This window comes from Geotrypetes seraphini, chromosome 3, assembly GCF_902459505.1.
Source record: "Geotrypetes seraphini chromosome 3, aGeoSer1.1, whole genome shotgun sequence".
Classification (NCBI taxonomy): domain Eukaryota; kingdom Metazoa; phylum Chordata; class Amphibia; order Gymnophiona; family Dermophiidae; genus Geotrypetes; species Geotrypetes seraphini.
In genome coordinates this window covers 407965312-407993156 of record NC_047086.1, presented here as the reverse complement: position 1 = coordinate 407993156, position 27845 = coordinate 407965312, and the positions used below count along the sequence as shown (strand labels likewise).

Genomic DNA, 27845 nt, shown 5'->3' with positions numbered 1-27845 from the left:
CGCGAAGCAGCCTGTTTAGCGTGCTGCGGCTGCCAACGCTGGAGGGAGGTTTGTTATTAAAGTCATCTCGCTGGGAGGCTCGCAGAGTCAGCGGGGGTTGGGTTGGGAGGGAAGAAAAGCGTCTGCCTCAGGTGCTTCAGGCAGCAGCAGCGTTTACAATTCGCTGCTGTTGCTGGCTTCAGGCCTTCCTCTCTGGCCGGTCCTGCCTACTTCCTGTTTTCATGAAGACAGGACCGGCCAGAGAGGAAGACCTGAAGCCAGCAACAGCAATGAATTGTGAATGCTGCTGCTGCCCCATGAAGTAGTTCAAGGAGGAAAGGGAGCAGAGGGGGAGAGAATGGCTTGGAGGGAAGAAGAGATGGCAGGGCATGAAGGGAAGGAGGAAGGTATGCCAGACCAAGGGAAAAGGAAGGAGGAGATGGAGAGAGGCCATATGGAACAGAGAGAGAGAGGGCGGACACTGGATGGAAAGAGAAGAGATGGCAGTGAATGGAAGGGGCAAGACAGAGGGTGAACAGTAGATGGAAGGGTAGAGAGAGGGAGACAGACACAATGGAAGTGTGGAGGACAGGGGGAGCAGATGTTGGAAGGAAGTGTGGAGGAGAAAGAAAAACGGGCACATGCAGGATTGAGGGAAGAGGATAGAGTTAGAAATAAAGATAGACAGACAGGGGGCCAGGAAAGACACAGACAGAAAGAATGACAGCGTCCAAAACAGACAGACAGACATCTACTCTAGCACCCGTTAATGTAAAGGGCTAAAACACTAGTTAAATATATAAAATGCTCAGAGACATGAAACTCTGAAGGGAAGGCTACTAAGCCTCCCTAAAAAAGAGTTCACCTTCTAGTCATTGTAACTTCATAAATCCATGATCACACTTTAAGACTCTAAGGACAATTTGTAAAATTTAGAGTTCTTATAATTCTTCGAATATATTGAGAACGATATCTTCTCTTCTTTAACAAAAAACAGCCATCACTATGTTCATTAGATGTATTAATGTTCACTTAGCTTTTAAGTTTAACTTAAGGGGTCCCAACGTGGCCCTGTTTCGATCTCTGCTTCAGGAGACCCGATGACAGGTGTTCTAAAAGCTTAGTGCTGTAAATTGTAGTAATTTTCTAAACTTCGTGATGTTCAGTCACATCGCTGCTGGATCTAAATGTTAATTCTGAAAGATTCCAACCACCAGGTTTTCTAGGCCTGCCTGAAGAAAATCCAGGATCACCAAAATGGGAGCCTTCTCAGGCTCCACCTGGTCCTTAGCACACCACTGTTGGAAAGCCTTCTAGGACTTGGCATAAGAACCCATAGGAGAGGGTTTCTTCGAGTGCAAAAGTGTTGAGATAACTACATCTGAATAACTGTGCTTCATCAAGGCTGAGCACTCAAGTCATGCCTTAAGACCAAAGCACTGTGGGATCTCCATGAGCACTGCCCAACTGAGAAGGTAGTGATGAAGAGGGTGTTGGAGTTTCTCGTCCCGCAGAAGACAGACGAGATCCACATACCATGGGCAATGAAGCCAGTCCAGAGCTACTAGAATCACAAGGCTGGGATGCGTTGCTATCCAGCAGATGACCTGACCGATCAGAGACCATGGTGGAAACACATACAGGAGCTTGTGAGCCGGCCTGGAACCAAGGCATCCAGTCCTAGCCTTCCATGCTGTGTTCATCAACTGAAAAAGTGCACCTGGGGCTGACCCCAGTGCTGTATGATCAGATGAAATGCCTTCTGCGAGAGGGACCATTCTCCCGGGTCCAGGACTTGTCGGTTGAGGAAATCTGCCTGAACTCCGTCGACTCCGGCCATTTGGGCTGCCAAGAGAGACAGATGATGTGCTTCCGCCCAGTGAAACAGCATGCGAGCTTCCTGGCCCAAGGAAGCACTTCTTGTGCCCCCTTGATGATTTACATAGGCCACCACCATGGCCTTGTTGGAGAATACTCGCACCGCTTTTCCTTCCAAAAGGGGCTGGAGCGTGTGTAACATCAGCCGAATTGCCCGGAGCTCTAGACAATTGATCAACTAAAGTTTCTGAAGAGGAGTCCACTGACCCTGAATGGAGCAGACCCTGCAGTGAGCACCCCATCTCGACAGGCTGGCATCCATCATAAGAGTCATCTACTCTGACATCCTGGCAGAGAGCCTTCTCCTAAAGCCACCAGCTCAAGCTGTTGTGAGTTGGCTCTGTCTAAGGGAGCAGCATCTAAAGGGGATGATGCTGCGGAGATCACTGAGAGAGGAGGGACTCCTGTAAAGGGCACATGTGCATTCTGATCCAGGGGACCACCTCCAAGGAGGTTGCCATGGACCCCAGAACCTGCCGATACCAGGCCGTGTGAGCTAGACAGTCCAGAAGAGCTCTGATTTGCTGTTGAAGTTTCTGTCTGCGTGCCTCAGGAAGAAACACACGACCCTGCCTGGTGTCAAAGAGAAGACCCAGATATTCCAGGGATTGGGAGGGCGTTAAGTGGCTCTTCTTAAAGTTGGCAATCCAACCCAATGCTTGCAGCAGAGACAGCACCATCTCCACCGCACTTTCACACTTCTGACGAGACAGGGCCTGGATCAACTAATCATCCAAGTAAGAATGGACCTAGACCCCCTGCTGGCGGAGAAAGGCCGCCACAACTACCATCACCTTGGTGAAAGTTAGGGCGCAGTCGCAAGGACAAAGGGCAGAGCTGCAAACTGGAAATGCTGTTGCAGAACATGGAAACGCAGAAACCTGTGATGCCCCGGGTAGATTGGAATATGGAGGTAAGCCTCTGTAAGATCCAAGGACACCAGAAACTCTCCTGCGGAAATGAAGAATCCACAAGAAGAGGTTGACCGACTTTAGATCCAGAATGGGGTCTCCAGTCCTCCAATCCTTTCTCTGGCACGATGAAGTATAAGGATTATCTGCCTAAGCTCGATTCGTATTCTGAAACAAGTTCTATCGCTCTGATGTCTAAGATACATTGCAGAGTAGCGCTGACCCTGGACTCCTTTTCTGGCCGACCTGCCGGAGAGTCCAGAAACAAATCCAGAAATAGGCAAAAGAAGTCTATCTTGTGCTCCTCCCAAATTATGTCCAGCACCCATTGATCCGAGGAAATGCGAGTCCACTCCTGGTAAAACTGAGAAAGTTGGCCTCTGATATGAGGTAACCCCACCTGACCTCTGGCATCACTGGGGCTTTTTTAGAAGCAGTAGCTGCTCGGGAACCTGAGGCCTGAGGATGCCTGGAATTGGAACTGTTGTAATGAGGGTGGTAGCACTGGGAATATATCTGTGAGGAAGATCCTGCGGATCCCTGACGAAACCTGCGGGAGGAACGAAAATGATTACAATCCGCTTCCAACGTCCAGTGAGACTTGTTCACAGGGAGAGACTTAAGGCAGTGCTTGGCAACACTGGTCATAAGGTCATCCAAAAGGAAGCTGGCCCTTGAAAGGAAGTCTGCTTAAAGTGGCCTTGAAGACAGCGTCCCCATTCCAATAATGGATCCAAAGAATCTGGTATGCAGACACTGCATAAGCACTTGAATTAGATCACAAAAGAGCATCCACCACATAATCCACACCATCCAGCACCAACAAAGGACAGACATGCACCTCCACAGAGGACACACTGTGCAATCTCGTATGACAAGCATGCGCTGTAAAGGAAGCAGCCGCTGCCACTTTGATACCCAAAAGACGCCACTTCAAAAACTTTTTGAATATAATGTCCACTCTGCGATCCTAAGAATCCTTAAGCATCACTAGGGAGGGCCATGCACTAGATAACCTGCGCCAAGGTGGAATCTACCTTAGGCTGTTCAAAGTCCTGCTAAAAATAATGGGCCAGTGGATAAAGCTTAGACATAGCTTTAGAAAGTTGGAGAGAGTTTTCTGGGGTATCAGCTATGGATGGGATGGAAAAAAGAAAGCACATTAGAATGGTCCTTGACTGAAGTCTGAGATGTGGAAGGTGGAGAATCCAATTTGAGCTCTTTCAGAACATCAGCAATAAAAAGGTGGACTAAGCCATGCTTAAAGAGTCTGCAGAAAGAAGGGTCATCCCCCAAATCTGGACTCTCTGGGTGGCAGAGATGACTAGTCCCAGCAAGGTTATCAGTTGGATCCAACATAGAAGCAGTGTCAGGAGACAGAAGAGACATAATATTTAAATGGCAACTACTGCAATCGAGGTCTGCCACAACCGGACGAAAGAACTCCCTAACAGGAATCTCCGCCACCTGCTGAGAAATAATCGATGCGCCCACCGGCTGAGGGGTCTGAAGAATACGCTGTTCAGAGGAGCCAAATAAAATCTGGTGAAAAGTCACACCCCACAACCATGGAAGGGCTCTCGAGGCATACGCACTGTACCAAAAAAGTCGGAACGCAGGCATTTTGCGCCCGATTCCAGAATGGTCTCTGGGTGAGATTATTTCCCAAGTCATAGACCCAGGCTGGCTCCTCAGCCCTAGAGTACCCAGAGGAGGTGGTCCGAAGCTCCCGTCCCCTCCCCCAGTGTGCTATGGCATGCAGTGCATGGTTGCTGATCTAGTGCCAATCTAGCACAATTAATGCACACATTAGACAGATTAGGGGCTGGGGAGTCCATCCCAAATGATTCTGAAACAAATCATGGGGTTTTGAGGCAGAAATAAAACTTTGGAAAAAAAGATAATTTAAAATCCAAGATGACCGCTGCCAGCAAATTCGCACCAAAAACTAAATAACAACAAAAAAAAAAAAATAGCAATTTGGGGTATGGGGGACCTGAACCCTACTCTCAGAAACTGTGAAAAACAACTTTTAAATCGTTTAACAAATCCCATCTCTGAAGTTCCCATAGGAAATAATAGAGGGTTACTCAGTTACTGAAGTGCCTTGTCTGTCAGCATTTTCACAGAGTAGCTGAATGGAGAAAAGGATTTTCTGCCTCAGACTTGAAGATCTTTGTTCTTTGGATTGCCAGTTGGCCAGACACCGACTGTGACCTCCACCCCTACAGATCCTCACCACAAGAAGATCGAGGGGCTGGGAAACGCAGCCTATGCCCTGAAACCTTGAGGGGGGTTGTTTACTCCAGACACATACAACCTGCTCTTAAACCTGTGGCAAGGTCAATGGGCAAGCGAACTCCCAGTGGAATGGACCCAGATTCTAAGAAGGTGACACACAGCAGGCTGGCTCCACAGACCCGCAAAAGTTTCTCTGAGAAGCAGCAGTCCGGTTCTGCTGGACTGCATCCTTGTCTCCGACAGAGGACCACTGGAAAGGGGTCTCAAGGCACTGAAGCCACTGAAATAAAACAAACTTTAAGTGGAAAAATAAGAAAAGAAAGCAGAGCAATTCAAAAGACTTCTGCACGAATTGCTTGCAGAAATTGAAATTGGAAATGGCTCTAACTCTCAGTCTAAGGGGGAGGAGCATGTACTCAGAAAAGTGTTGGATTTCTGCAACTCTTGGATCGCAGGTTGGGAATGAACACCTAGCGTATAGAATCCGGAAGGGATGTAACAGAAATTCCTATCAATAATACCACAAGGCTAAGACTCAATTTTAGTTATTTTGGCTAAGTATTTATAGTAGCTTCCTGCATTTTTGATCATTTCATCCCTTATATACCAAATAGTTCTCTGCAATCACAAAAGGACTGCTCAATCTGTCTTTTTCTATTTGGCTCCATTAAGCTGCAGATTGAGAAGTTCAAAACAGCTATGAAAATATATTTTTCGCTACAGCTTTTGCAGATTTTATTGGTAACGTTTATTGCTGTAACTGGATTATTCCCTCTTTCTTATCTGTCTTGTCTCTACCGGCTTTTCTTTGGATTTTTATTTTACTGAAAAGGAAGTAAGCACTCTGAACTGTTGTCATAAGAAGCCGTACAGCAAATGTCCAAGTAAACCAACTAACCAACCAGTACATCTGGTGGGAAGGGGCAGTGTTTAAAATTATGGAGGACAACATGACCCTCACCAACGAGTTCAGGTACTAGTTTTAGCATTGTTGCAGCCAGAAATGCACAACTGTGCTGAATGTAGCAAAACAAAATAAAATTTACTGCCCAATTCAAAAACCCACAGTGAATCCAGAGGTTCATTTTCATGTGATAAAGTAGCACACAAAGGCACTAACAAGTTTCTAACTAGGGGCCTTATTTTGTGGTTACTAGTTTACTAATCATGTTTGCAGAAGCACAAATGATTCCTACACAAACCAAATTCTAGACTTGGCTCAATGGCAGTGTTGTGTTCCTGAAGTCAATTCCTGGGCATCTACAGTCATTGCAGGGAGCATCTCACAATGGTAATACTCAGTGGCTGGACTCAATTGGGAGGGGAATACTTACAAAGAAGGGGGGAGGGGAAAACTGCGGGTAACTAAGAATGAAGCTTCAGAGGCTTGTTCCGATTGATCTTAAAATATAAAGGAGCAAGAGAAAATTGGGCAAAAATGGCAGGAGCTCTTTATAAGCTGTATTCTGATCTTATCAGTAGATGTATGGAAATATGCGGTACTGCACACGCTGGCAGTACTTTTCCCAAGCCAAACCATATTTTTTCTTGCACTGGCGCTCATCACGGGCTTCTCGATGGATTAGCAGGCAGGTGAAATAGATCACATAGAAGTATGGTAAAATATGATTAAAACCTGAAAAACATAACATAAAAAATAGTAAGTAACTTAACTTGGCTGCACAGTACTGCAAAGTAAAGAGATTTCCATCTATTCATCAACAATGGTAGAGAAAGCACAGTTACTTACTGTAACAAGTGTTATCCAGGGACAGCAGGCAGATATTCTCACATGTGGGTGATGTCCTCCACGGAGCCCCGGTACAGACACTTTAAAAGTGCATCGCCACTTAAGTTTGCGATTGCCCACCCAACATAGGGTCGCGGGACCTCAGTTCCGTAAGCAAGCTAAGAAGCCAACCAGGGGAGGTGGGTGGGTTGTGAGAATATCTGCCTGCTGTCCCTGGATAACACCTGTTACGATAAAGTAACTGCTTTATCCCAGGACAAGCAGGTTGCAATGTGCTGACATCATACCATTGGAGATTTCTTACTAAAGGAACTAATAGAATGCCGACCACTCCATCTGATTGTTCAAAACCCTAAGGTTCACTGTATCTAAATAGTATATCCATCGTTGTTCCTTCTGACGAAGAAAACGCCTCTTCTTGCTGCTGGTTTCAGTAATTGAAATCACTCATTATTATTGTGTTACTCAATTTGTTAGCCTCCCTAATTTCTGATAACATTTGGGCATCAGTCTGTTCATCCTTGTCAAGCGGATGGTGCTACATTCCTATCATTATCCTTTTCCCCTTTACACATGGAATGTCTAGTTTCAAGTTTAAGTTTTATTAACATTTGATGAATCGCTTATACAAATTTTCTAAGCGATGTACAATTTAAAAAGCCACTAGATAGTGGTCTCACATGCAATTGGACAAACTAATCACAATAAAAACTAAATAAAACAATTAACATATTAGCAATCGTATTACAGACATGACTAAAGAAGGAAAGGAGGGAAAAGTTACAATTTCTTTCTCTATTAGAAATTACATAAAAGGGGAGGAGGGAAGGGGACTAATGAGTTTGATATTCGTATCAAAAAGTAAGGGGTCCAAGATAGGCCGTATTACACATCAAATGTGTCTTGAAACAAAAAAGTTTTTAATAATTTTTTAAAAGATGAAAGATCTTTTTCATTTCTAATATAACTTGGCAGAGAATTCCACAATTTAGGGGCCATAACAGAAAACATATCATTTCTTCTTGTGCCAACGATTTTCAAAGAGGGAATTGTTAGTAAGTTTGAAGAAGATGATCGTAGAGAGCGTGGGGCATTTTATGGAATAATCATTCTTCACATAAATTGTGGTTCGTTAAAGATTAGTACTTTAAATACTAAAAATAAAATCTTGAAGTTAATTCGGTGGGAAATAGGAAGCCAATGTGATTTAATCAATAGTGGTGTGACATGATCATATTTTTTCGCTTTATGAATAAGCTTTATTGCCGTATTTTGAATTATCTGAAGCCGTCTTTTTTCTTTCTGTGTTATATTGATTAGAAGAGAGTTACAGTAATTGATTTTAGATATGAACAAAGAATGGATTAATATATTGATAGATTTAGGATCTAGGAATGTTGAGATTGAACGGATAAGACGTAATCTATGGAAACAAGATTTAACTATTTGACTGATGTGATTATGGAATGATAAGTCAACATCAACCACTACTCCAAGAATTTTCAGCTTTGATACAGATTTAAGGGGTACTATCTAGGATGAACGGTGATATTGGCGTTAAATTTCCTTAGAATCTCACTGGCTACCAATAAAAGCAAGAACACAATTCAAACTCTACTGTCTCATTTTCAAAGTAACCCACGGCACGGCACCCAGTTACCTAAACAACCGTTTTCACTACTACCTCTCACCCAGAAGAAGGAGAACACAGAACCTTTTCACCTACCCACCTCTCAACGGTACTCGTCGTAAGAAACTATACGACAACCTTCTAGGGACCCAGGCAGCTAAAATCGACTCTGACATCTCAAAACTACTGACCAAAACAACAGACATAAAAGAGTTCCGTAAAGAAATAAAAACACTACTGTTCAAAAAATATCTCCCATCACTCTAACCACCACCCAATGAGTTCCCAATCAACGCCTTTGGAAACACCCACCTATAGTATCTCTTTGTCTGTGATCTAGAATGTACTGTAACTCTTTTACACCACACCCGATTTAACTTGATTTAGTTGATATGTATTATCTTCTGTGATATGTATTATCTTCTGTGATATGTATTATCTTCTGTAAAATTGAAGTATCATAATTCTTTACTGTTCCTATAACTTACTCTTATCCTGTAATGTAATTCTACTGGAATTGCCCAGATATCTTCTATATTGTAATCCGCCTAGAACCGCAAGGCACAGGCGGAATAGAAATCCCTAATGTAATGTAATGTAAAGAACATAGTTTTAGATTTTTGAATGTTTAATGCCAATTTATTACAACTTAACCAATCTTTTATCAATTCCAGTTTATTATTGATGGCTTTTATTTCTTCATCATTTTCCGGGTTGAAAGGATGCAGGAGTTGAATGTCATCTGCATAAGAGAAAGATGTAAAGCCCAGTGATTGCGAAATAGTGAAAAGAGAAGATAGAAAAATGTTAAATAAGAGAGGTGACAGAATAGACCCTTGTGGAACCCCATAGGTGGAAGAATAATATAAGGAATAGTCATCATTGAATCTGACTCTGGAGGAACGGTCTGATAGAACAGAAGTTAACCATTTCAGAACTTGACCACCTATACCTAAAGATTCCAACCGATTCAATAAAAGTTCGTGGTCAATGGTATCGAACGCTGCAGATAAGTCTAAAGAAAAAAGGGCAACGGATTTATGATGGTCTAAGTAGTAATGGATATTTGTTATAAGACCAATCATCGAATATTCTGTGTTGTGATGTTTTCGAAAACCAGTTTGATTTGGATGGAGGGCGTTCGAGGATTCAATAAAATCTGAGAGTTGTTCAAAAACTAGTTTTTCAGTTAGTTTCATTAGAAAAGGTAAGTTGGAAATTGGGCGGTAATTAGAAATATCGTCATGACTTACTTTAAAGTTTTTTAATATTGGTGTGACAATTGAAGTTTTCCAAGAAATGGGAATGGTTGCAGTGAGCAGACTATTTTGAATAAGAGAAAGAATAAAAGGGCCGAAGCAATCAAAAAATTTCTTTAAATAAAATGGGGGGGATGATTTCAAATCGAGAGCCCTTAGGATTAATTGATTTAAGGTAGCCTTCTATGTCCCCTAAGGATGGTGTTTTGAAATTAATACATTTAGCTGTGGGTATGTAGTTAGTTGTATCCTCGGCTGCAGGATTATTTGTCTTATTACCAACAAAGTTTTTTCTGATGGTGGCAATCTACCCATAGGGATTCCAAGGTCTGTTTCTGCTCCTGTAGAATTTTCAGTCCATTTGATTCAAGGCCCTCCTTAACATATAACTCTACGCCTCTATCAATTCGATCCACCCTATCATGGTGATATAGTTTGTATCCTGGTATGACAGTGTCCCATTGGTTATCATCCTTCCACGAGGTCTCAAAGATGCCTATTATATCTATCTTTTCATTTAGTGCAATATATTTTAATTCTCCTATCTTGTTTCTTAAACTTCTGGCATTTGCATACAGACATTCCAAACAATGTTAATCATATCTATTTACAATTTGCTCAGCAGTTGGCATGGATAATTTGCAACTTTAAAATCAGCCTGCTCTGTATTTAAAGAAACCTGGTCTACTGTGGCCTGTATTGCAATCTCACTTTCGGGATGCTCTGTCTTCCCTATTATGATGATATCTTTTAAAGATACCTTGTCCTGAAACATTCTCTTTTGAGTGACTGTCAGACTTCTCCCAGTTTTTAGTTTAAAAGCTGCTCTATCTCCTTTTTAAATGTTGATGCAAGCAGCCTGGTTCCACCCTGGTTAAGGTGGAGCCCAACTCTGTGGAATAGGCTCCCTCTTCCCTAGTATGCTTCCCAGGTCCTAACAAATCTAAAACCCTCTTCCCTTCACCACTGCCTCATCCACGCATTGAGACTCTGGAGCTCTGCCTGTCTCTTGAATCCTGCATGTGGAATAGGGAACACTTCTGAAAGTGCTACCCTGGAGGTACTGGATTTTCCTACCTAAGAGCCTAAATTTGGCTTCCATAACCTCCCTACCACATTTCATTATGTCATTGAAGAGACTGTGTAACTTCTTTTGATTAAACATCTTTAGAGAAAGCAGATTCAGCCAAAAGCAGATGCCTTTCAGTTTATTAAAGGGCCAACAGCCTGAGTTCCAAACCCAGGTTGCCCCTTGGAAGTCTTGTCAAATTAAGATCTTTAATTATTAAACATTATTATCCCATGTATCTGGTTGCAATGGCGTACCAAGGGGGGGGGGGGGGGCGGTCCGCCTCGGGTGCACGCCCCAAGGGGGTGCACAGCCAGCCACCCTCCCTATTCTGCCACTTCTGCATTCCTTAACCAGCAGCAGCGACAGTAAACTTTAAATCAGGGGTGTCCGCGGCCCAGCCTGTGCTCCCTTTGGCAGGTGTTTAGTTTCTGGCCAGCTCCCCTGCAGCAGTTTTATCGCTCAAAGCCGCAGTCTTTGGCTCCTCGTGCGATCCGCGGCTATATCAAAAGCGTTCCCTCTGACATCAGAGAGAAGGCTTCCGATGCAGCCGCGGATCGTGCAAGGTGTCAACACCTGCGGCTTTGAATGGAAAATCAGCTGCAGCAAGAAACCAGCCAGAAAGCACAGTTATTTACTGTAACAGGTGTTATCCAGGGACAGCAGGCAGATATTCTCTACATGTGGGTGAAGTCACCGACGGAGCCCCCTAGCAGACGTTTTCGCAAGCAGACTTGCTTGAAGACCTTCAAGCTTGCAATTGGCCCGCGCATGCCCCTCCCGCCCGACCTAGGGCAAGCGTCTCCTCAGCGTGGCCTCAGTTCAGATAGCTAGCAAAGAAGCCAACCAGAGGGAGGTGGATTGCGAGAATATCTGCCTGCTGTCCCTGGATAACACCTGTTATGGTAAGTAACTGTGCTTTATCCCAGGACAAGCAGGCAGCATATTCTCAACATGTGGGAGACCTCCAAGCTAACCAGAATGGGATGAAGGGAGAATTGGCAATTTAGGAGAACAGATTTTGCAAAACGGACTGGCCAAAATGGCCATCACGCCTGGAGAAAGTATCCAGACAGTAGTGTGAGGTAAATGTATGAACCGAGGACCAAGTGGCAGCCTTACAGATTTCCTCAAGCGGAGTAGAGTGGAGGAAAGCAACAGATGCCGCCATCGCTCTGACCCTGTGGCCTGTGACCCGACCTGGCAGGGAATGACCAGCCTGAGTGTAACAGAAAGAGATACAAGCGGCCAACCAGTTAGAAATGGTCTGCTTAGAAACAGAGCAAACCAAGCAATTAGGATCAAAAGAGAGGAACAGCTGGGGAGCAGAACGATGAGGAGCGGTGTGCTTCAAGTAGAAGGCCACCGCACTCATACAATCAAGAGAATGCAGAGCCACCTCTCCAAGGTGAGAATGGGGCTTCGGAAAAAACACAGGAAGAATAATGGATTGGTTGATGTGAAACTCAGAAACAACCTTAGGCAAGAACTTAGGATGGGTATGGAGAACCACTTTATCATGATGGAAGATGGGTCCGCAACCAAGGCTTGAAGCTCACTGACCCAACGGGCAGAAGTGAGAGCAATAAGAAACACAACCTTCCAAGTAAGAAACTGCAAGTGAGCCCGCGCTAGCGGCTTGAACGGAGGTTTCAAATGAGCAAGGACCACGTTAAGATCCCAAACCACAGGAGGAGGTTTAAGGGGTGGATGAACGTGGAAAAGGCCTTTCATGAAGCAAGAAACCACAGGATGAACAGAGATAGACTTTCTTTCAATCGGCTGATGAAAAGCAGCAATGGCACTAAGGTGAACTCGAAACGAAGAGGACTTGAGTCCAACGCCAGACAAGTGTAATAGATAATCAAAGACAGCAGTCAAGGAGGTAGACAGTGGCTCCTGCTGTCGAGTAGCATACCAGGAAGAAAAGCGGGTCCACTTCTGATGATAACATTGGCGAGTGGACTCCTTCCGAGACGCCTCCAGGACGTCCAGCAGAGGCTGCGAGAACTGGAACGAGGGCATTAAGTCTCAAGGAACCAAGCCGTCAAGTTCAGAGACTGAAGATTGGGATGAAGTAGAGAACTTCGACTCTGCGTAAGCAGAGAAGGAAAAACAGGCAGAAGAAGAGGCTCCCTGGAACTGAGTTGCAACAGAAGGGAGAACCACGGCTGTCAGGGCCACCGAGGAGCTATCAGAATCATGGTGGCACCGTGGACTTGAGCCTGAGGAGAATCTTCAGAATCAGAGAGAATGGAGGGAACGCATACAGAAACAGGTTCGTCCAGTCCAGATGAAAAACATCCGCCTCGAGCCTGAGAGGGGTGTAAACCCTGGAGCAGAAGCGGGGCAACTTGTGATTGAAGGGGGATGCGAACAGATCGACATCCGGAGTCCTCCAATGAGCAAACACTTGACGCAGGGTCAAGGAATGGTTGGACCACTCGTGAGGCTGCAGAAGACGAGAGCACAGCGATTTAAATGAAAATAACAAAGAAAGCCGCGGTGCAAGAGGGACAACGAGATCACGCGCAGCAAGGGAGCAGTGCTTCTGGCTCCGCGGAAAATATAGAACTTCGTGGCGCGAGGACACTTTGATTAACCAGTCATCGAGGTAGGGAAACACCTGCAGGCCGTGGAGACACAACTAGACATTTAGTGAAAACCCTCGGAGAGGCCGCCAGGCCGAAGGGAAGAACACGACATTGGAGGTAGAGATCCTCCCCCCCCCCCCGGAATCTCAGATACTGAGGCCACGCTGAGGAGACGCATGCCCTAGGTCGGGCGGGAGGGCCTCGCGCATATGCGCGGGCCAATCGCAAGCTTGAAGGTCTTCAAGCAAGTCTGCTTGCGAAAACGTCCGCTAGGGGGCTCCATTGGTGATGTCACCCACATGTTGAGAATATGCTGCCTGCTTGTCCTGGGATAAACGCTGTTGCTGCACAGGGCAGTGAAGAGAAATGTTGCTGTTGCACAGGCAAGGGAGGGAGAGAAATGTTGCTGCAGCACAGGGAAGGGGGGGAGAGAGAAATGTTGCTGCTGCACAGGGAAGTGGTGGGGAGAAATGCTGCTGCCGCACAGGGAAGGGGAGAGAGAAATGCTGCTGCTGTAGCACCCAATTGGGGAGAGAGAGGGAAGGAGGGAGAAGGAAGACAAGTGTGAGGAACCAGAGATGCCAAGTCTATGGAAAGGAGGAAAGGAAAGGAGATACCAGACCGTGGAGGGAGAGATGCTAGGGCATGGGGGCAGGGAAGGAGACAAATGCAAGACCAGGGGAAAGGAAGGAAGGAGGGAGGGAGGGAGAGAAAGGAAGAAGAGGAGATGCCAGATAATGGAGGGGGAGTTGGAAGGAGAGGAGAGAGATGCCCGGGCATGGGGGAGGGAAGGAGAACTAAGGAGACAAATGCCAGACCAGAGGGGGAGGAGATGTCAAAGCATGGAGGGAGAGAGATGTCAGGGCATGGGGGGAGGGAATGGAAGGAGATAGAGATGCCAGACCATGGAGGGAGAAAGAAGATGAGGGAGGGAATGAAACGAGATGCCAGGGATTGGAAGGAAGGAGGAAAGTATGTCAGAACAAGGGAAAAGGAAGGGGGAAAGGAAGGAGAAGATGTCAGAGCATGGAGGGGGAGGGAGAGATGGAAGAAAAGGAAAGAAGTGAGATGCCAGAGAATCAGGGAATGGAAGATACCAGACTGTGGGGTGTGAAGGAAAGAAAGGAGAAGAGAGAGTTGCCAGAGCATAGGGGACAGGGTGACAGAGAGAGAAAAATGCAGAAGTGGCAGAGCTGAAATCAATCATGTACAAATGAGAAGAGAAGGGGCACAGGATAGACAGTTTATTGAAGAAGCATAAAAAGAGGGAAGATGCCATATGGAACGGGGAGAGGGCGGACAGTGGATGGAAGGGGCTTGTGCTGCATGGAAGACAGAGCGGACAGATGCTGGCTAGAAAGAAGAGTGAAGACAAGATGATTAAAGCAGAAACGACAAAACATAGAAACATAGAAATAGATGGCAGATAAGGGCCATGGCCCATCTAGTCTGCCCACCCTAATGTCCCTCCCCTACCTTCTTCTGTGAATAGAGCCCACGTGACGATCCCATTTGGCCTTAAAATCAGGCATGCTGCTGGCCTCAATCACCTGAAGTGGAAGGCTATTCCAGCGATCAAGCACCCTTTCAGTAAAAAAGAATTTCCTGGTGTCACCGTGCAGCTTCCCGCCCCTGAGTTTCCACGGATGCCCTCTTGTTGCTGTGGGACCCTTGAAGAAGAAGATATCTTCCTCCACCCTGATGCGGCCCGTGAGGTACTTGAACGTCTCTATCACGTCTCCCCTCTCTCTGCATTCCTCAAGCGAGTATAGCTGTAATTTATCTAGCCGTTCCTCGTACAGGAGATCCTTGAGTCCCGAGACCATCCAGGTGGCCATTCTCTGGACCGACTCCAGTCTCAGCACATCCTTGCGGTAATGTGGCCTCCAGAATTGTACACAGTATTCCAGATGGGGTCTCACCATGGTGGAAAAAATTTTTTTTGTTGCTTTATGTAGAATCAAGTAGCATTGTATCTATTGATTAAAGTTTATAAATAGGAAATGGAAATAAGGCAGTTTTCCTCAGGTCAGGACAGGATACCATGAACAGCAGGGGTGCCCAAATGGTCGAGTGCGATCGACCAGTAGATTGCAAAGGCAATGTGAGTCGATCGCATTGCCTTGGCAATCTTTTTCTTCCTGCCTCCCTGAGCCAGGCCAAGCGCATACAAGCGCCGGACTCACAAGACTTCACCTCCGACGTCAATTCTGATGTCAGAGAAGAAGTTCTGGGCCAGCCAATCGCTGCCTGGCTGACCTGGAACTTCCTCTCCGACGTAAGAATTGACATCAGAGGTGAAGTCTTGTGAGTCCGGCGCTTGTACATTCCTGGTCTGGCTCGTGGAAGCAGGGAGAAATCGGCATGGTGGCTTAGGGGGTAGGGAAAGAATCGGGGAAGTGGAGAAATTGGCGCGAATGCTTGGGGGGCAGGGGGAGAGAGAAAGAAAGAGAGACAGAAAGAAAAGGGGAGGGGCAGAAAGAAAAAAAATATTGGATTTATAGTCAGAAGAAGGAAGTGCAAACAGAGACTCATGAAATCACCAGACAAAAAGGTAGGAAAAATGATTTTATTTTCAGTTTAGTGATCAAAATGTGTCTGTTTTAAGAATTTATATCTGCTGTCTATATTTTGCACTATGGCCCCCTTTTACTAAACCGTAATAGCAGTTTTTAGCGTAGGGAGCCTATGAGCATCGAGAGCAGCGCAGGGCATTCTGTGCATCTCCCTGCTCTAAAAACCAGTATTGCGATTTAGTAAAAAAGGAGGGGGTATATTTGTCTATTTTTGTATAGCTGCATAGAATCGTCTGCCTTGACCTCTTTGAAAACCCGTGGAATATAAATGATAATTAACATTTTCTCTGCGTACAGTGTGCTTTGTGTTTTTAAAAAAATTTTATTGTTGGTAGATCATTTTGACTTGGTCATTTTAAAAGTAGCTCGCAAGCCCAAAAAGTGTGGACACCCCTGCTGTAGAGCCATTTCTTGTATGACTGGATGAGCTATATTTATCTTGTTTTTTAGTTGTTTAAATTCATGCAGAAATAAATGGCTAGATTGAACCTAATGACTTCATTAATGCCTTTCCCTTTTTTAAACCTTTATACCATTTGAAAGAGGGTAAATACTTCTTAAATTTAGTAAAAATATTCTGGCACAAGTGTCAAACCTTAAAAAAGGAAGTCATATTGAGCATTGGAAAATAATAATAATAATTAACTAATAAAAACAGTATACAGTTTCGTGCCCTGGAACATGTTGGGTTGGGGGGGGTTTCTATCTGGATGCCGTGCGTTCCCTCTATTCTAATCCACAGGCTTCTCTGCTAGTCAATGGTACCCGCTTGGACTCCTTCCCTATCCTTCGTGGTACCCGGCAAGGTTGCCCCCTTTCCCCCCTCCTGTTTCTTCTTTCTCTGGAACCTTTATTGTGTACTCTGCGGGGGTTCGCGGAGGTTAGAGGTCTCTCGGTTGGTGATCTTGAGCTTAAGACCCTGGCGTATGCGGACGATATGTTTTTGATTCTTACCCGGCCGACGGACTCTCTCCCGGCGTCCTTGGACCTTATTTCTGAATTTGGTTTTTATTCGGGTCTGTCCCTCAATTTGGATAAATCCTTGGCCTTGCCTTTTCCACCAGACTTACGAACAACGTCAAATGGGATCGACACGTGGGATCTATTCGCAAAGTAAAGGCAGGGGAGGGTCACTAGGGTGGGCAGACTGGATGGGCCGTGGCCCTTATCTGCCGTTGATTTCTATGTTTCTATGTAACGTGGAAAGGTGTTTTTCCACTTCGTTGGGTTGACTCCACTTTGCGGTACTTGGGGGTTACCATTCCGCTGGACTTATCTAGTCTGTATAGATTAAATGTTGCACCGCTGTTCCAGGCACTCCAGAATAAATTGCAACTTTGGGGAACTTTCCCCTTCTCGCTTCTGAGTTGAGTGCACCTATATAATATGCTCCTCGTCCCCTGTTGGCTTTACGTTTTGCAGGTCCTTCCTCTTTATTTGACGTCCTGCGATGAACGCCGATTAGAACGATTGGTTCAGAGATTTCTTTGGGCTGGGAAGAGGCCTCGTTTGTCTTATAAACGGGCGGCGACTCCCTGGTATAGGGGTGGCTTGGGCTTATTGAACCTCAGATATTTGACGGTTGGTTGTGGCATGCGCCATATTAATGACCTTTTTAGGGGTACTTCAGCGTTCACCAACACTTCTTTGGAACCTTCCTGTTTTCCTTCTACTCACTTTAGTGCCTATCTTCACTCAATTCCTTCTAATGCACCTGATTCTCTCTCTCTCTGAAAATACTACACCGACCCTTGCGGAAGGTTTGGCGCTGGGTCTGTAAATTTCACGCTCTTTCTCCTTCTGTCTCTCCCTTCCTCCCTATCCGCTTTAATGGTTCTTTCTTACCTGGGATTGATGGGCCAAGTTTTGCTCGGTGGGAAACGAAGGGTATTCAATATGTATTTCATTTGGTCGAAGATGATGGAACCCTTAAATCCTTTGCGCAGTTGCGCGAAGACTTTGAGCTCCTGCCTACTGACTATTTTGCTTATATGCAAATCCATCATTACATTTCCTCCTTACCATCAAGTTCTTTGCAAGCCTCCTATCAGGAGCTGTTGTCCACGTCTTTTACCATTGGTTCCCAACTTCCGGACCCCTTAAGTTCCATCATCGCCATTTGAAGGATGAATCCCCTTTGTTTGACCACTCTCGGTTGCGAGATGCTTGGTCTCGTGATCTTGCTGTTGAATTGCCCTCTGATGTACTCCTGCAGGCTTTCCGTCGACTGCATGCCTTTCGTAAATACACTACCTTTTGGGAACATTTTAAGTTGATTTTTTGTTTATACATCTCTTCTAAAAGGGCTTATTTGTCTCACTTTCGTCCATCTGCTGCCTGCCTTCGCTGCCGGGCTCCGGAAGCGGGCTTGGGACATATGTTTTGGGCTTGCCCTCAGGTTCAACTTTTCTGGACTGCTATCTTTGCTTTTGTGGAGAGCATTTGGCACATCACCATTCACTGCTCCCCTTTGCTTTTATTTGGGACTGTTCCTCACTACTTTCCTCACTCAAAGGGAGTTACAGCTTTCCTCAAGTGGACTATCCTGATTGCTCTGAAATGCATTTTGTTAAAATGGCTTGAGGCTGATGCTCCGGACTATTCCCTCTGGCGATGCCGAATGATTACTCTCCTGATGTGGGTACGGAGGGATGTAAAAGATCTTTCTTCTCTCCCAGGCCGCATTTTTCAGCGTACTTGGGAACCTTTTTGGACTACCTTGACTCCTCTGGCTCGTAGCCGGGTGCTTAACTGATGATTCTTGTTTTGTGATTCCTTTTTTTCTGATTGTTACATTACCTTTCCTTTTTATTTCTTTGATGCTGTGTATTTGGATGGAGGACTCGGGGGTAGGGTTGCTTGGGTTGGGACGGGGGGGGGGGGGAGTTCTTTGCGGGGAATTTTATAAACTGCTGAGCTGTTTTGGTTCTTTGTGTCCTTGCATTGTTGCTATTGTGTTTGCTCAATAAAATATATTTGACTATAAAAACAGTATACATTTAGGACTCCTTTTACTAAGTTACGATAGTGGTTTTAGTGTGTGCTTAGCGCGCGGAGGAATTGCCATGCGCGTTAGATGCTAACGCCAGCATTGAGTTGGCGCTAGTTTTCCCATGTAGCGCAGGGGTTTGCGCGTGCTAAAAATGCAAGCGCACCTTAGTAAAAGAGGGGGTTAATTTTCCCCACCACCAAATTTCCCCATCCCACCCCATCCGGCTACTTTTTCATGCCACCCGGCTGGAAAAAATTTCTGGGGAGAACACTGTACAGGATCAATTGACTGTGTGGGATCTGGCTTGTTTAGTTTTACAATGTATGTGTTGGTGTTCTAGTGCTCACTGCCTTTTCCTAGGAACACTCTTGTGCGTTATGTGGATTGTTACTAAAAATTATATTTTTCATATAGATTACATTACATTACATTACGGATTTCTATTCCGCCTATACCTTGCAGTTCAAGGCGGATTACAAAAGATTTGACTGGACATTTCCAGTGATGATCACATTACAGAGGATTTTACTGGACATTTTCCAGTGAGGATACAATTTTTTTTTTTTTTCTAGGGGATCTTACGGGTTGGATAGTAAACTGACAGTGCCTAGCTGTGTGATATTAGCAAATGGAATACAGTTAGAGTAGGCAAGATTACAATCTTTTTTAGGGGTCTGTTTACTTGAAGGGTGATTAGGTGTGATATTTGGGGGAGGATTATCTGGTGGTAGATGAATTCAGTGGAGGTAGGTGAATTATCTGGAGGTAGGTGAACTTAGCTGGAGGTAGGTGAAGTGGGTTTAAGGTTTTTGGATGAATTTTTTAAAAAGCAGGGTTTTGATTTCTTTACGGAATGTTTTGAAGTCATCCGATGTTGTCAGCAGGTTGGAGATGGAATGGTTGAGTTTTGCTGCTTGTGCTGCCAGAAGGTTGTCAAACATTTTCTTGCGTTGTGTGCCTTTGAGTGGAGGGAAGGCAAAAGGATTCGGGGTTCTTCTGTGTCTTGTGGTGGAGATCTGGTTTAAGCAGTTGTTTAGGTAGGATGGGGAAGAGCCTTGTACTGCTTTGAATAATAGGCAGTGGAATTTGAATTGAATTCGTGCTTGTATGGGTAGCCAGTGGGAGTCTAAGAAGGCGGTTGTTATGTGATCATATTTTCTAAGTGAGTAGATCAGTCTGAGGGCGGTGTTTTGTATGGTCTGGAGTTGCTTTATCATAATGGCTGGACAAGGAAGATATAGGGAGTTGCAATAGTCCAGCAGACCTAAGACTAGGGATTGTACGACTAGTCTGAATTATGTTTGGTTGAAGAATTTTCTGATTTTGCGTAGGTTTCTCATGGTTAGGAAAGCTTTCTGGGTCGTCTTGTTGATTTGGGACTGCATTGTGCAACATCTGTCTATGGTGACTCCTAGTAGTTTTAGTTCGGGTTGTATTGGGTATTTGGTATTTTTGATTATCAGTTCTGTGATGGTAGGAGATTTGGCTTTTTCGAGCAGGAGGAATTTTGTTTTTTCTGAGTTTAGTTTTAGTTTGTGATCCATCATCCATTTTTCTACTGTATCTAGGGTTGTTTCCAGCTTTACGGTGGTGGTGGGCTCTGATGGGTCGAAGGGGAGGAGTATGGCGATGTCGTCTGCGTAGCTAAAGGATGTGACATTTAGGTTATCTAAGGTGGCTCCTAGGGAGGAGATAAAGAGGTTGAAGAGTTGAGAGAGGTGATCCTTGTGGAACTCCGCAGGGATTTGCCCATGGCTCTGATTTGATATCATTGTATTTTACCCTATAGGTTCTTGATTTGAGGAACCCTTGAAACCAATTGTAAACTTTGCCTGAGATCCCTATGGCGTCGAGTATCTGTAGTAATATGGTGTGGTCAACTAGGTCAAATGCTGCAGAGAGGTCAAGTTGTATTAGCATCTTTTTTCCTTTACTGATGTGTTGCCGGGCTGTATCTAGAAGAGAGACTAGTAGTGTTTCTGTACTATGGTTAGTTCGAAATCCTGATTGTGAGGGGTGGAGTAGGTTATGTTTTTCCAGGTAGTTTGTGAGGTATTGTGTGATTAGGCCTTCTATTATTTTGATGTATATTGGAATTGAAGCGATAGGTCTGTAGTTGGAGGGGCTATCTATTGGGCCTTTGTGATCTTTCATGATTGGGGTGATTAAGATCTCTCCTAGGTCCTGTGGGAATTGGCCTTCTGTTAGTGTGGTTTGAATCCATAACATAAAGTTGGTTTTGAATGTGGTGGAGGCGTTTGATAACAGGTAGGTGGGGCAATTATTTAGTTCGCTGGAGGCATGGCTGTATTTATTGTAGAGTTGGTTCATATCCGACCAAAGTAGGATTGGGAAGTTGGACCAGCTTCTGTCTGCTACGATGGCTTCACCTGTTGTTGAGTTTGTTGTTATCTTTTCGAGATGGGTGGGTGTATTGATGAATGCGGTTGTGATATTAGTGATTTTGTTTTTGAAGTGGTCTGCTAGGTGGATGGCTGTCGGTGGGTGGATACCTTGAGTGGCAAGATAAGGTTTAGTATCAGTGAGGTTCTTTACTAGGTTGAATAGCTTTTTTGTGTCTGGGATTTTTGTGCCTATCATTTTGGAGTAGTAGGCTTTCCGTTTTTCCTTGAGTTTGGTTTTATATTGGTTAATTTGATTTCTCCATGCTGCTTTAGTGTGTTCTAAGCTCTTATTTTTTTTCCAGTCTCTCTCTAGTTGTCTGCAGAGCTTTTTTGATTGGAGGAGTTCGGAGTCGAACCATTTATCAGAAGGTCTACATATTTTAAATTTTAGTTTTTCTGGGGCTAGTTCATTCAGGATGGTTTCGCTTATGGTTTGCCATTGGGATATGAATTCGTTGGGGGCTGTGTTGGTGATGGAGTGGTCTGCTTTATCCCAGAATGTGGGGGGTTCGATTTTTTGGCATGTTTTGAAGGAGGTTTTTTTTGGCGGTTGTTTGTTAATGCTTTGAGGCCAGTTGATGTTAAAGGTGTATTCATAGTGGTCTGACCAGAGTGAGGGGTGCCAGGCCCCATTTGAGATATGGATTTCGGGTTTGTGGGGGTGTTGGGTCATGTAAGCAACGACATCTAGTTGGTGGCCTTTTTCGTGTGTGGGTTGGGGGTTAAGGATCTGGTAGTTCAGTGCTTTGAGGTATGAGAGTAAATTTATTACTTGTTTAGAGGTGTGATCTTCAAGATGGAGGTTTATATCTCCTAGGATTAGATTATGAGGTGAGGTTAGGGAGTTCTGGTAAATAAATTCTTCAATATCTTGTTTGTTATCATTCCATTTTCCTGGTGTTGAGTAACAGAGGATGCATGTTAGTGTTCCAGTGAGAGAATCATCGGATAGTTGACAGGCTAGGAGATCTAGGTGAGGGGTGGTGTGTTTGTCTAGGGTCTTTGTATTGATGTTGTTTTTGAGTATGATGGCTAGACCTCCACCACGTTTTTTTTTCCTGCAGATCACTTCTATTTTGTAACCCGTAGGGCATAGTTCTGTGATGGTGGGATCGGATTCCGAGGTTAGCCAGGTTTCGGATAGGAATAAGCAGCTTAGTTGCTTTTTAACTATCCAGTCCTTAATGAGGTCTGCTTTTGTGCTTATTGATCTGATGTTCATGTATGCGCAGGATAATGAGATGTTGAGAGTTTGGGGAGTGGGTGAGCAGTTTGGGTGGAGGAGATTTTCTTTGGTTTGTGGATGATGGTTGCGGTTTTCTGACTTTGGTTTTGGGGGTGGTCTTTTTCCCCAGCTGGTTGGTATGCTGATGTGGTTGAGTGAGGAGCAATCTATCAGGTTTCTGGGCGAGTAAAGTTTTCTGGTAGGTACTGGGAACCTATGGGATTCTGTTAAGGTTGGGATAGAGGATGTGTGATAACCTTCTGTTTTTCTGTTGGTTAGGAGTAGGAAGAGTAGTAGATGTAGGAGTACGTTTGTAGAAAAGTTGGGAGGCATGGTGATTTTTGTGTAGGGTGCAGGAGGTTCTGCTGTTTGGTAACTGGTGTGATGTGCAAGGTTTTGGGAGGTGTGGGAGGTTAGGGGAGGAGGAGGCGTTTTTATTTTATTTTTTTCCCTTTTGTTCTGTAGCGTCTGTGACCTTCAGTAGTGAGTTCAGAGATGGGTGAGTTTTTCTTCCCACTGTTGTGAGAAGTGGAGCTCTTCTTTGAATTGTGAGGGTCCCTAATGGTTCGGGGGAATGCTATCAAAGTTATGTAGGAATAAGAAGAACTAACAAAGGAGTATAAGAGTGTCAGCTATAGCAGTTTGTCTGTGCTTTGTCAGGTTATTTAGGGGATAGACAGTACTAGTAACTTATCAGGTTATTGACTTATCAGGCTATACAGGTTATTTTGGAGATAGACAGTACTAGTAACTTATCAGACTATAAGGAGGACGTATAGATTGTTTTGGAGATAAACAGTACTAACAACTTATCAGTCTGTATAGGTTCTTATGGAGATAAACAGTACTAACAATGGGGGTGTGTCAAAAAATGATGAGCCCCCGGGTGTCACATATGCTAGGTAAGGGCCGTACCTAATCAAGAGCGAGTACCAACGCTTCAAAAAGTCCAAAAAATGGCTCCCCTGGGGCGGCTCTGGGATTTCGATTTTTAAATCTTCGCGGTGGGACACATCACCACCAGAAGTGAGTGAAAGGATCACATGACAGCTGAGAGAAATCTAACAAAAAACAAATCTCCTCCACTCTGATCAAAAACAAAAACAAGAACAAAACCAAAACCAAAATAATGAAAAGTGTGTGATTACAACTAAAAATGAAACATGCATTTTTTATTTCTTATTTTCATTTTAACAGAACCAAGTGGATTCGATATGATTTTTATGCAAATATTTTGTAAATTTTTTATGTGTTTGTCTTTTTCTTCCTTTTAGTTTTAAAGTTATTTTAGAGTTGTTTTAATAGAACGCACTCCAATCCAGTCTCTGGTTTAGCCCAAAAGGCTCTTCACTGTTGAGTAGGTGAATCCAAAATTGCTCTGCTCGCAATAATTGAATGGGGCGATTGTTAGTTCCTTCTTCTATATGATCTATGACAAAGCAACGTAGATCTTCAAAAGTGTGATTCTGTTCAAGACAATGTACTACCAGGGGAGCTTGTAACTTGTTATTGTGTAGGCAGCTCTTATGTTCTGTTATGCGCCTTCTGAAGGTTCGTGTAGTTTGTCCTACGTAGATCTTTAAACAAGGGCAAAAAATAATATATACTACGAACATTGTAGAGCATGAGGTGAGATGTTTGAGCCTATAAATTTTTCTTGTGCCTGGATGTACAAAATGATCAGCGAACTCTGCAGTAATAGCACATGTTAAACACTTGCCACACTTAAAATGTCCTGTTGATTCAGTGCTTAATCCTTTAGTTTGAGATGAAACAAAACTAATATCAGCAGGACTTAGTAATTCCTTCAGATTTTTCTGTCTGGTGAATGCTATGCGAAGGTGAGTTTCGGTATGTGTGGGATGTACTGCCAAAAATTCCCAATGTTTCCTCAAAATCTTAGTAATGCCATTCACACTCGGGGAATATTGCAAAATACATGTAGCTATATTGTCTTCTGTTGTTTTGTCTCTAGGAAGAAACAAAAGGTCCCTATTTAAATACTTTGCTCGTTTATAAGCTTTTCTGAGAGTGTGCTCTGGGTAACCCCTGGTTTTTAACCTGGTATACAGATGTTTACTTTGTGATTTATAGTCAGATAATTCTGAACATAGGCGACGATATCTGAAAAACTGAGATGTAGGAAGGCTGCGTTTAAGCGGTAAAGGATGGTTACTCGAGAAATCAAGAAAAGTATTTCTGTCGGTGGCTTTCCTAAATACAGTAGTGTTGATAGTGTCCTTATTCTTAATAATCGTGACATCCAAAAAAGAAATCTGATGTGAATGGCATGTCATGCTAAATTCTATTTTGGGATGTCTAGAATTAAGCCACGAATGAAAATGATCAAGTTCTTCTCTTGTCCCTGTCCAGATGACAAAAATGTCATCTATAAAACGCAGCCACATCGTCGTCTTGTTGGAAAATGGATTACAAACTATCCAACGATTTTCAAAATTCTGCATAAACAGATTGGCTACAGAGGGAGCCATAGTTGCTCCCATGGCTACCCCTGAGACTTGTTGAAAAAATTTTTCTTGAAATTTAAAGTAGTTTTTGGACTTTTTGAAGCGTTGGTACTCGCTCTTGATTAGGTACGTCTCTGCTTTGTTATAGAAAGAAGTAAACCTATTGTGAAACTGCTAAGTTCCTTTGTTTTTCTTCTTTATTTTGCAGACTGATCGGTCGGGTCACACCCTGATGTAGCCTGTCGGTGAAACGCTGGCCTCCGTCGGTGTGCCGATCAGCTCTAAGATAAGTGGTTTTTTGCCTCTATCTTTAATTCAGCATTTATGTGAAGCACAGTTTTTGATTTAATTGCTCACTTTTGCAAGAAGGTTTTGCCTATGAGGTTACCGCTTAACCACCTTTAGATCCACCATTGTGGAGGTGGGAGGGCCCTTTCTGAGGCGTTTTCCTTCTTTTTGAGCAATAAAGAACTGATATTGGTTTCTCATTGCTTCTGCAGTAAATTTACTATAACATCTCATGACCACACCAGTCTCCTATTGGAAGAGTTGTTTATACATATGCTAGGTAAGCCACTGTCTGGTTGTAAAGACTGGTGACTTGTTTGAGCATTTAAAAATTGGAGCATTATTAGGGACTAGTGCAGTGCCCCGCTACAATATATTTCAGATATGAGATCTATTTAAATAAAACATTATCAATATCTAAATGGTGGAAACTTACCACATGGTAGGGACCAAGCAAGAGCCATGATAATGTCACCCAAGTAATTAGGGTGCCGAACCAAGCCCCACCACCCACTAATAAGTAGATTTTTTCCAGTTGCAGTAGGAATACTTTTCAAATCTGTGCACAGAAAAGTGATAAACACAAATGTTTATGTCAAAAATAATCAGAATGGAGCTGCAAACAAAAAAATTGAGCAAATACTTACGTGCAAGTTTAGGATCATTTGGATTTCTTCTAAATGCATATTTCTGAGAGTTTGCCCCACGGAAAATAGCATATCCAAAGACTGGAGTCAAAAGTGAAAAAAACAATGATTTTAAAACTGCATTTCAAAATGCCCTTCTTCTCCTTATCATTCCCACAGTGTATGAGGGTGGGGTTGGTGATAGTTTATATTGACAATGTTTTGTGTTGTTTCTGCTTGATTTGCAATGCTGTAGTTGACATTGGAAATTTTGAATAAACACACTTAACCCCCTCCCCCAAACAACACCTTTTCAAACATAGACAAAGTATGTGTGATCTGCTGAGTGAAAAAGTACCAAAAGTGGGATATGTGACAAGTGGGGTATATAACTTATTTATACCACAACTGCATAACCCTGCCAAATATCAGCCTCCAGGTATGGACTAACTACAACTTTAAAAAAATTAGAAATGTTTATCAATAAAAATAGTAACTAACCTCAGAAATCACTAATCTCACTTTAGGCACCTGCAATTTTTAGGCTATAAAACATTGAAAAAATGGCATAATCCCGTATACAAAAGTTTCAAAAATTAAAGTCACCCTTCAGGTATCTTTTCACTCAGTGGGTTACGTTTAGCCTATACAATCATGAGTGATTTTCAGATACAATTGCAAAACCACCTAGGCTAGTCTTGCAAACTTGGCTACAATTTCATTTTGGATATGGAAGAACAAGGGATCTTATGTTCAAACACAGACAAGAAATGCCCTGCAATAGCTGCAGAAAAGTACCTTGATAATCTTCTTTCTAGTAAATATGCACATCATTCTGGAACCAGGGTAAAGAGTTTCATTTACATTTTTCTTTCTGGGCTGTCCTGTAAATCCTCAGTTCGTATCAAATCAGATCAGCATCCAGCCATAGTGGAGCACTCTTGGTGTCTCCCTGCTGATTGACATAGGCCACCTCTGTTGCATTGTCTGAGAAAACTCACACCGCTTTGCTCTGCAACAAGCTTCCAAGCACCCTCAGCACCAGGCAGATGGCTCTTAGCTCTGTGAGGAGGACCAATCACTTATAAAATCTTACTATTGATATCCAAAACCCATTCTAGCAACCTCCCAGAATTCATGAACAGGCTTATTCCTTATACCCCTCAGAGATCACTGCGCTCAATCTCACAGACCTTGCTTACTGTCCCTTCTTTGAGGCACATTAATACCATGCGTATTAATATCTTCTCAGTAACTGCCCCATCTCCCTGGAACTCCTTGCCAAACTATCTAAGAGAAGAGATACCTTGAAATCATTTTAAGTCCAAACCAAAATCTTTCCTCTTTGCTGATGCTTTTGGACTTTAATGGTCCTTCTAAGGACTAAATCAATCAATAAACACCAAATCTGTGCCTTCCTCACCCCTCCCTATTGGTTTTTTCCTTTTCTATCCTTTATTTTCAAGATTGTAGTTCTTCCCTTTTCCTTTTGTCCCAGTTCGTCCCAAGTAATAAGTTTGTCTGACTCGAAACTTCTACGTTTCTACAAGCAAGTCTGCTTGCAAGGCTGTCCGCATCCGGGCTCCATGGATGACATCACCCATATGTGAGAATAGGCTGCCTGCTTGTCCTGGGATAATAGATGTATTGCACGTATCAGCAAAGGTGGAAATGAGAGCCAGCATGGTTAAAAGATAAAGTGAAAGATGCTCTTAGAGAGAGAGAAAAAAAAATCCATTAAAGAATGGAAAAAGGATCCAAATGAAGAAAATAAGAAGTGACACAAGCACTGGCAAATTAGATGCAAAGCATTGATAAAGACAGCTAAGAAAGAATATGAAGAGAAACTTGCAAAAGAGGCAAAAACTCAATTTTTTAGTACATCGGAAGCAGAAAGCCTGTGAGGGAATCCATGGGACCATTGGATGATCAAGGAACAAGAGGGGTGCTCAGG

The 27845-nt window shown here is 43.7% G+C and overlaps 1 protein-coding gene across 4 annotated transcripts in view; it reads right to left on the bottom strand.

Moving 5' to 3' along the window:
- Positions 1–694: 694 nt before the first annotated feature.
- Positions 695–27845, bottom strand: part of LBR (lamin B receptor) — a 236878-nt gene continuing 209727 nt past the window's right edge. For 3 of the 4 annotated variants that reach the window (XM_033936777.1, XM_033936780.1, XM_033936776.1), the window contains 3 exons: positions 25913–25993; positions 25702–25824; positions 695–6645 (listed from right to left, as the gene is read on the bottom strand). In XM_033936777.1, the coding sequence (XP_033792668.1) occupies positions 6485–6645; positions 25702–25824; positions 25913–25993 (365 nt within the window). In that variant the 3' untranslated portion in view covers positions 695–6484. The remainder of the gene's footprint in view (positions 6646–25701; positions 25825–25912; positions 25994–27845) is intronic. The other variant, XM_033936778.1, reaches the window with a different exon arrangement.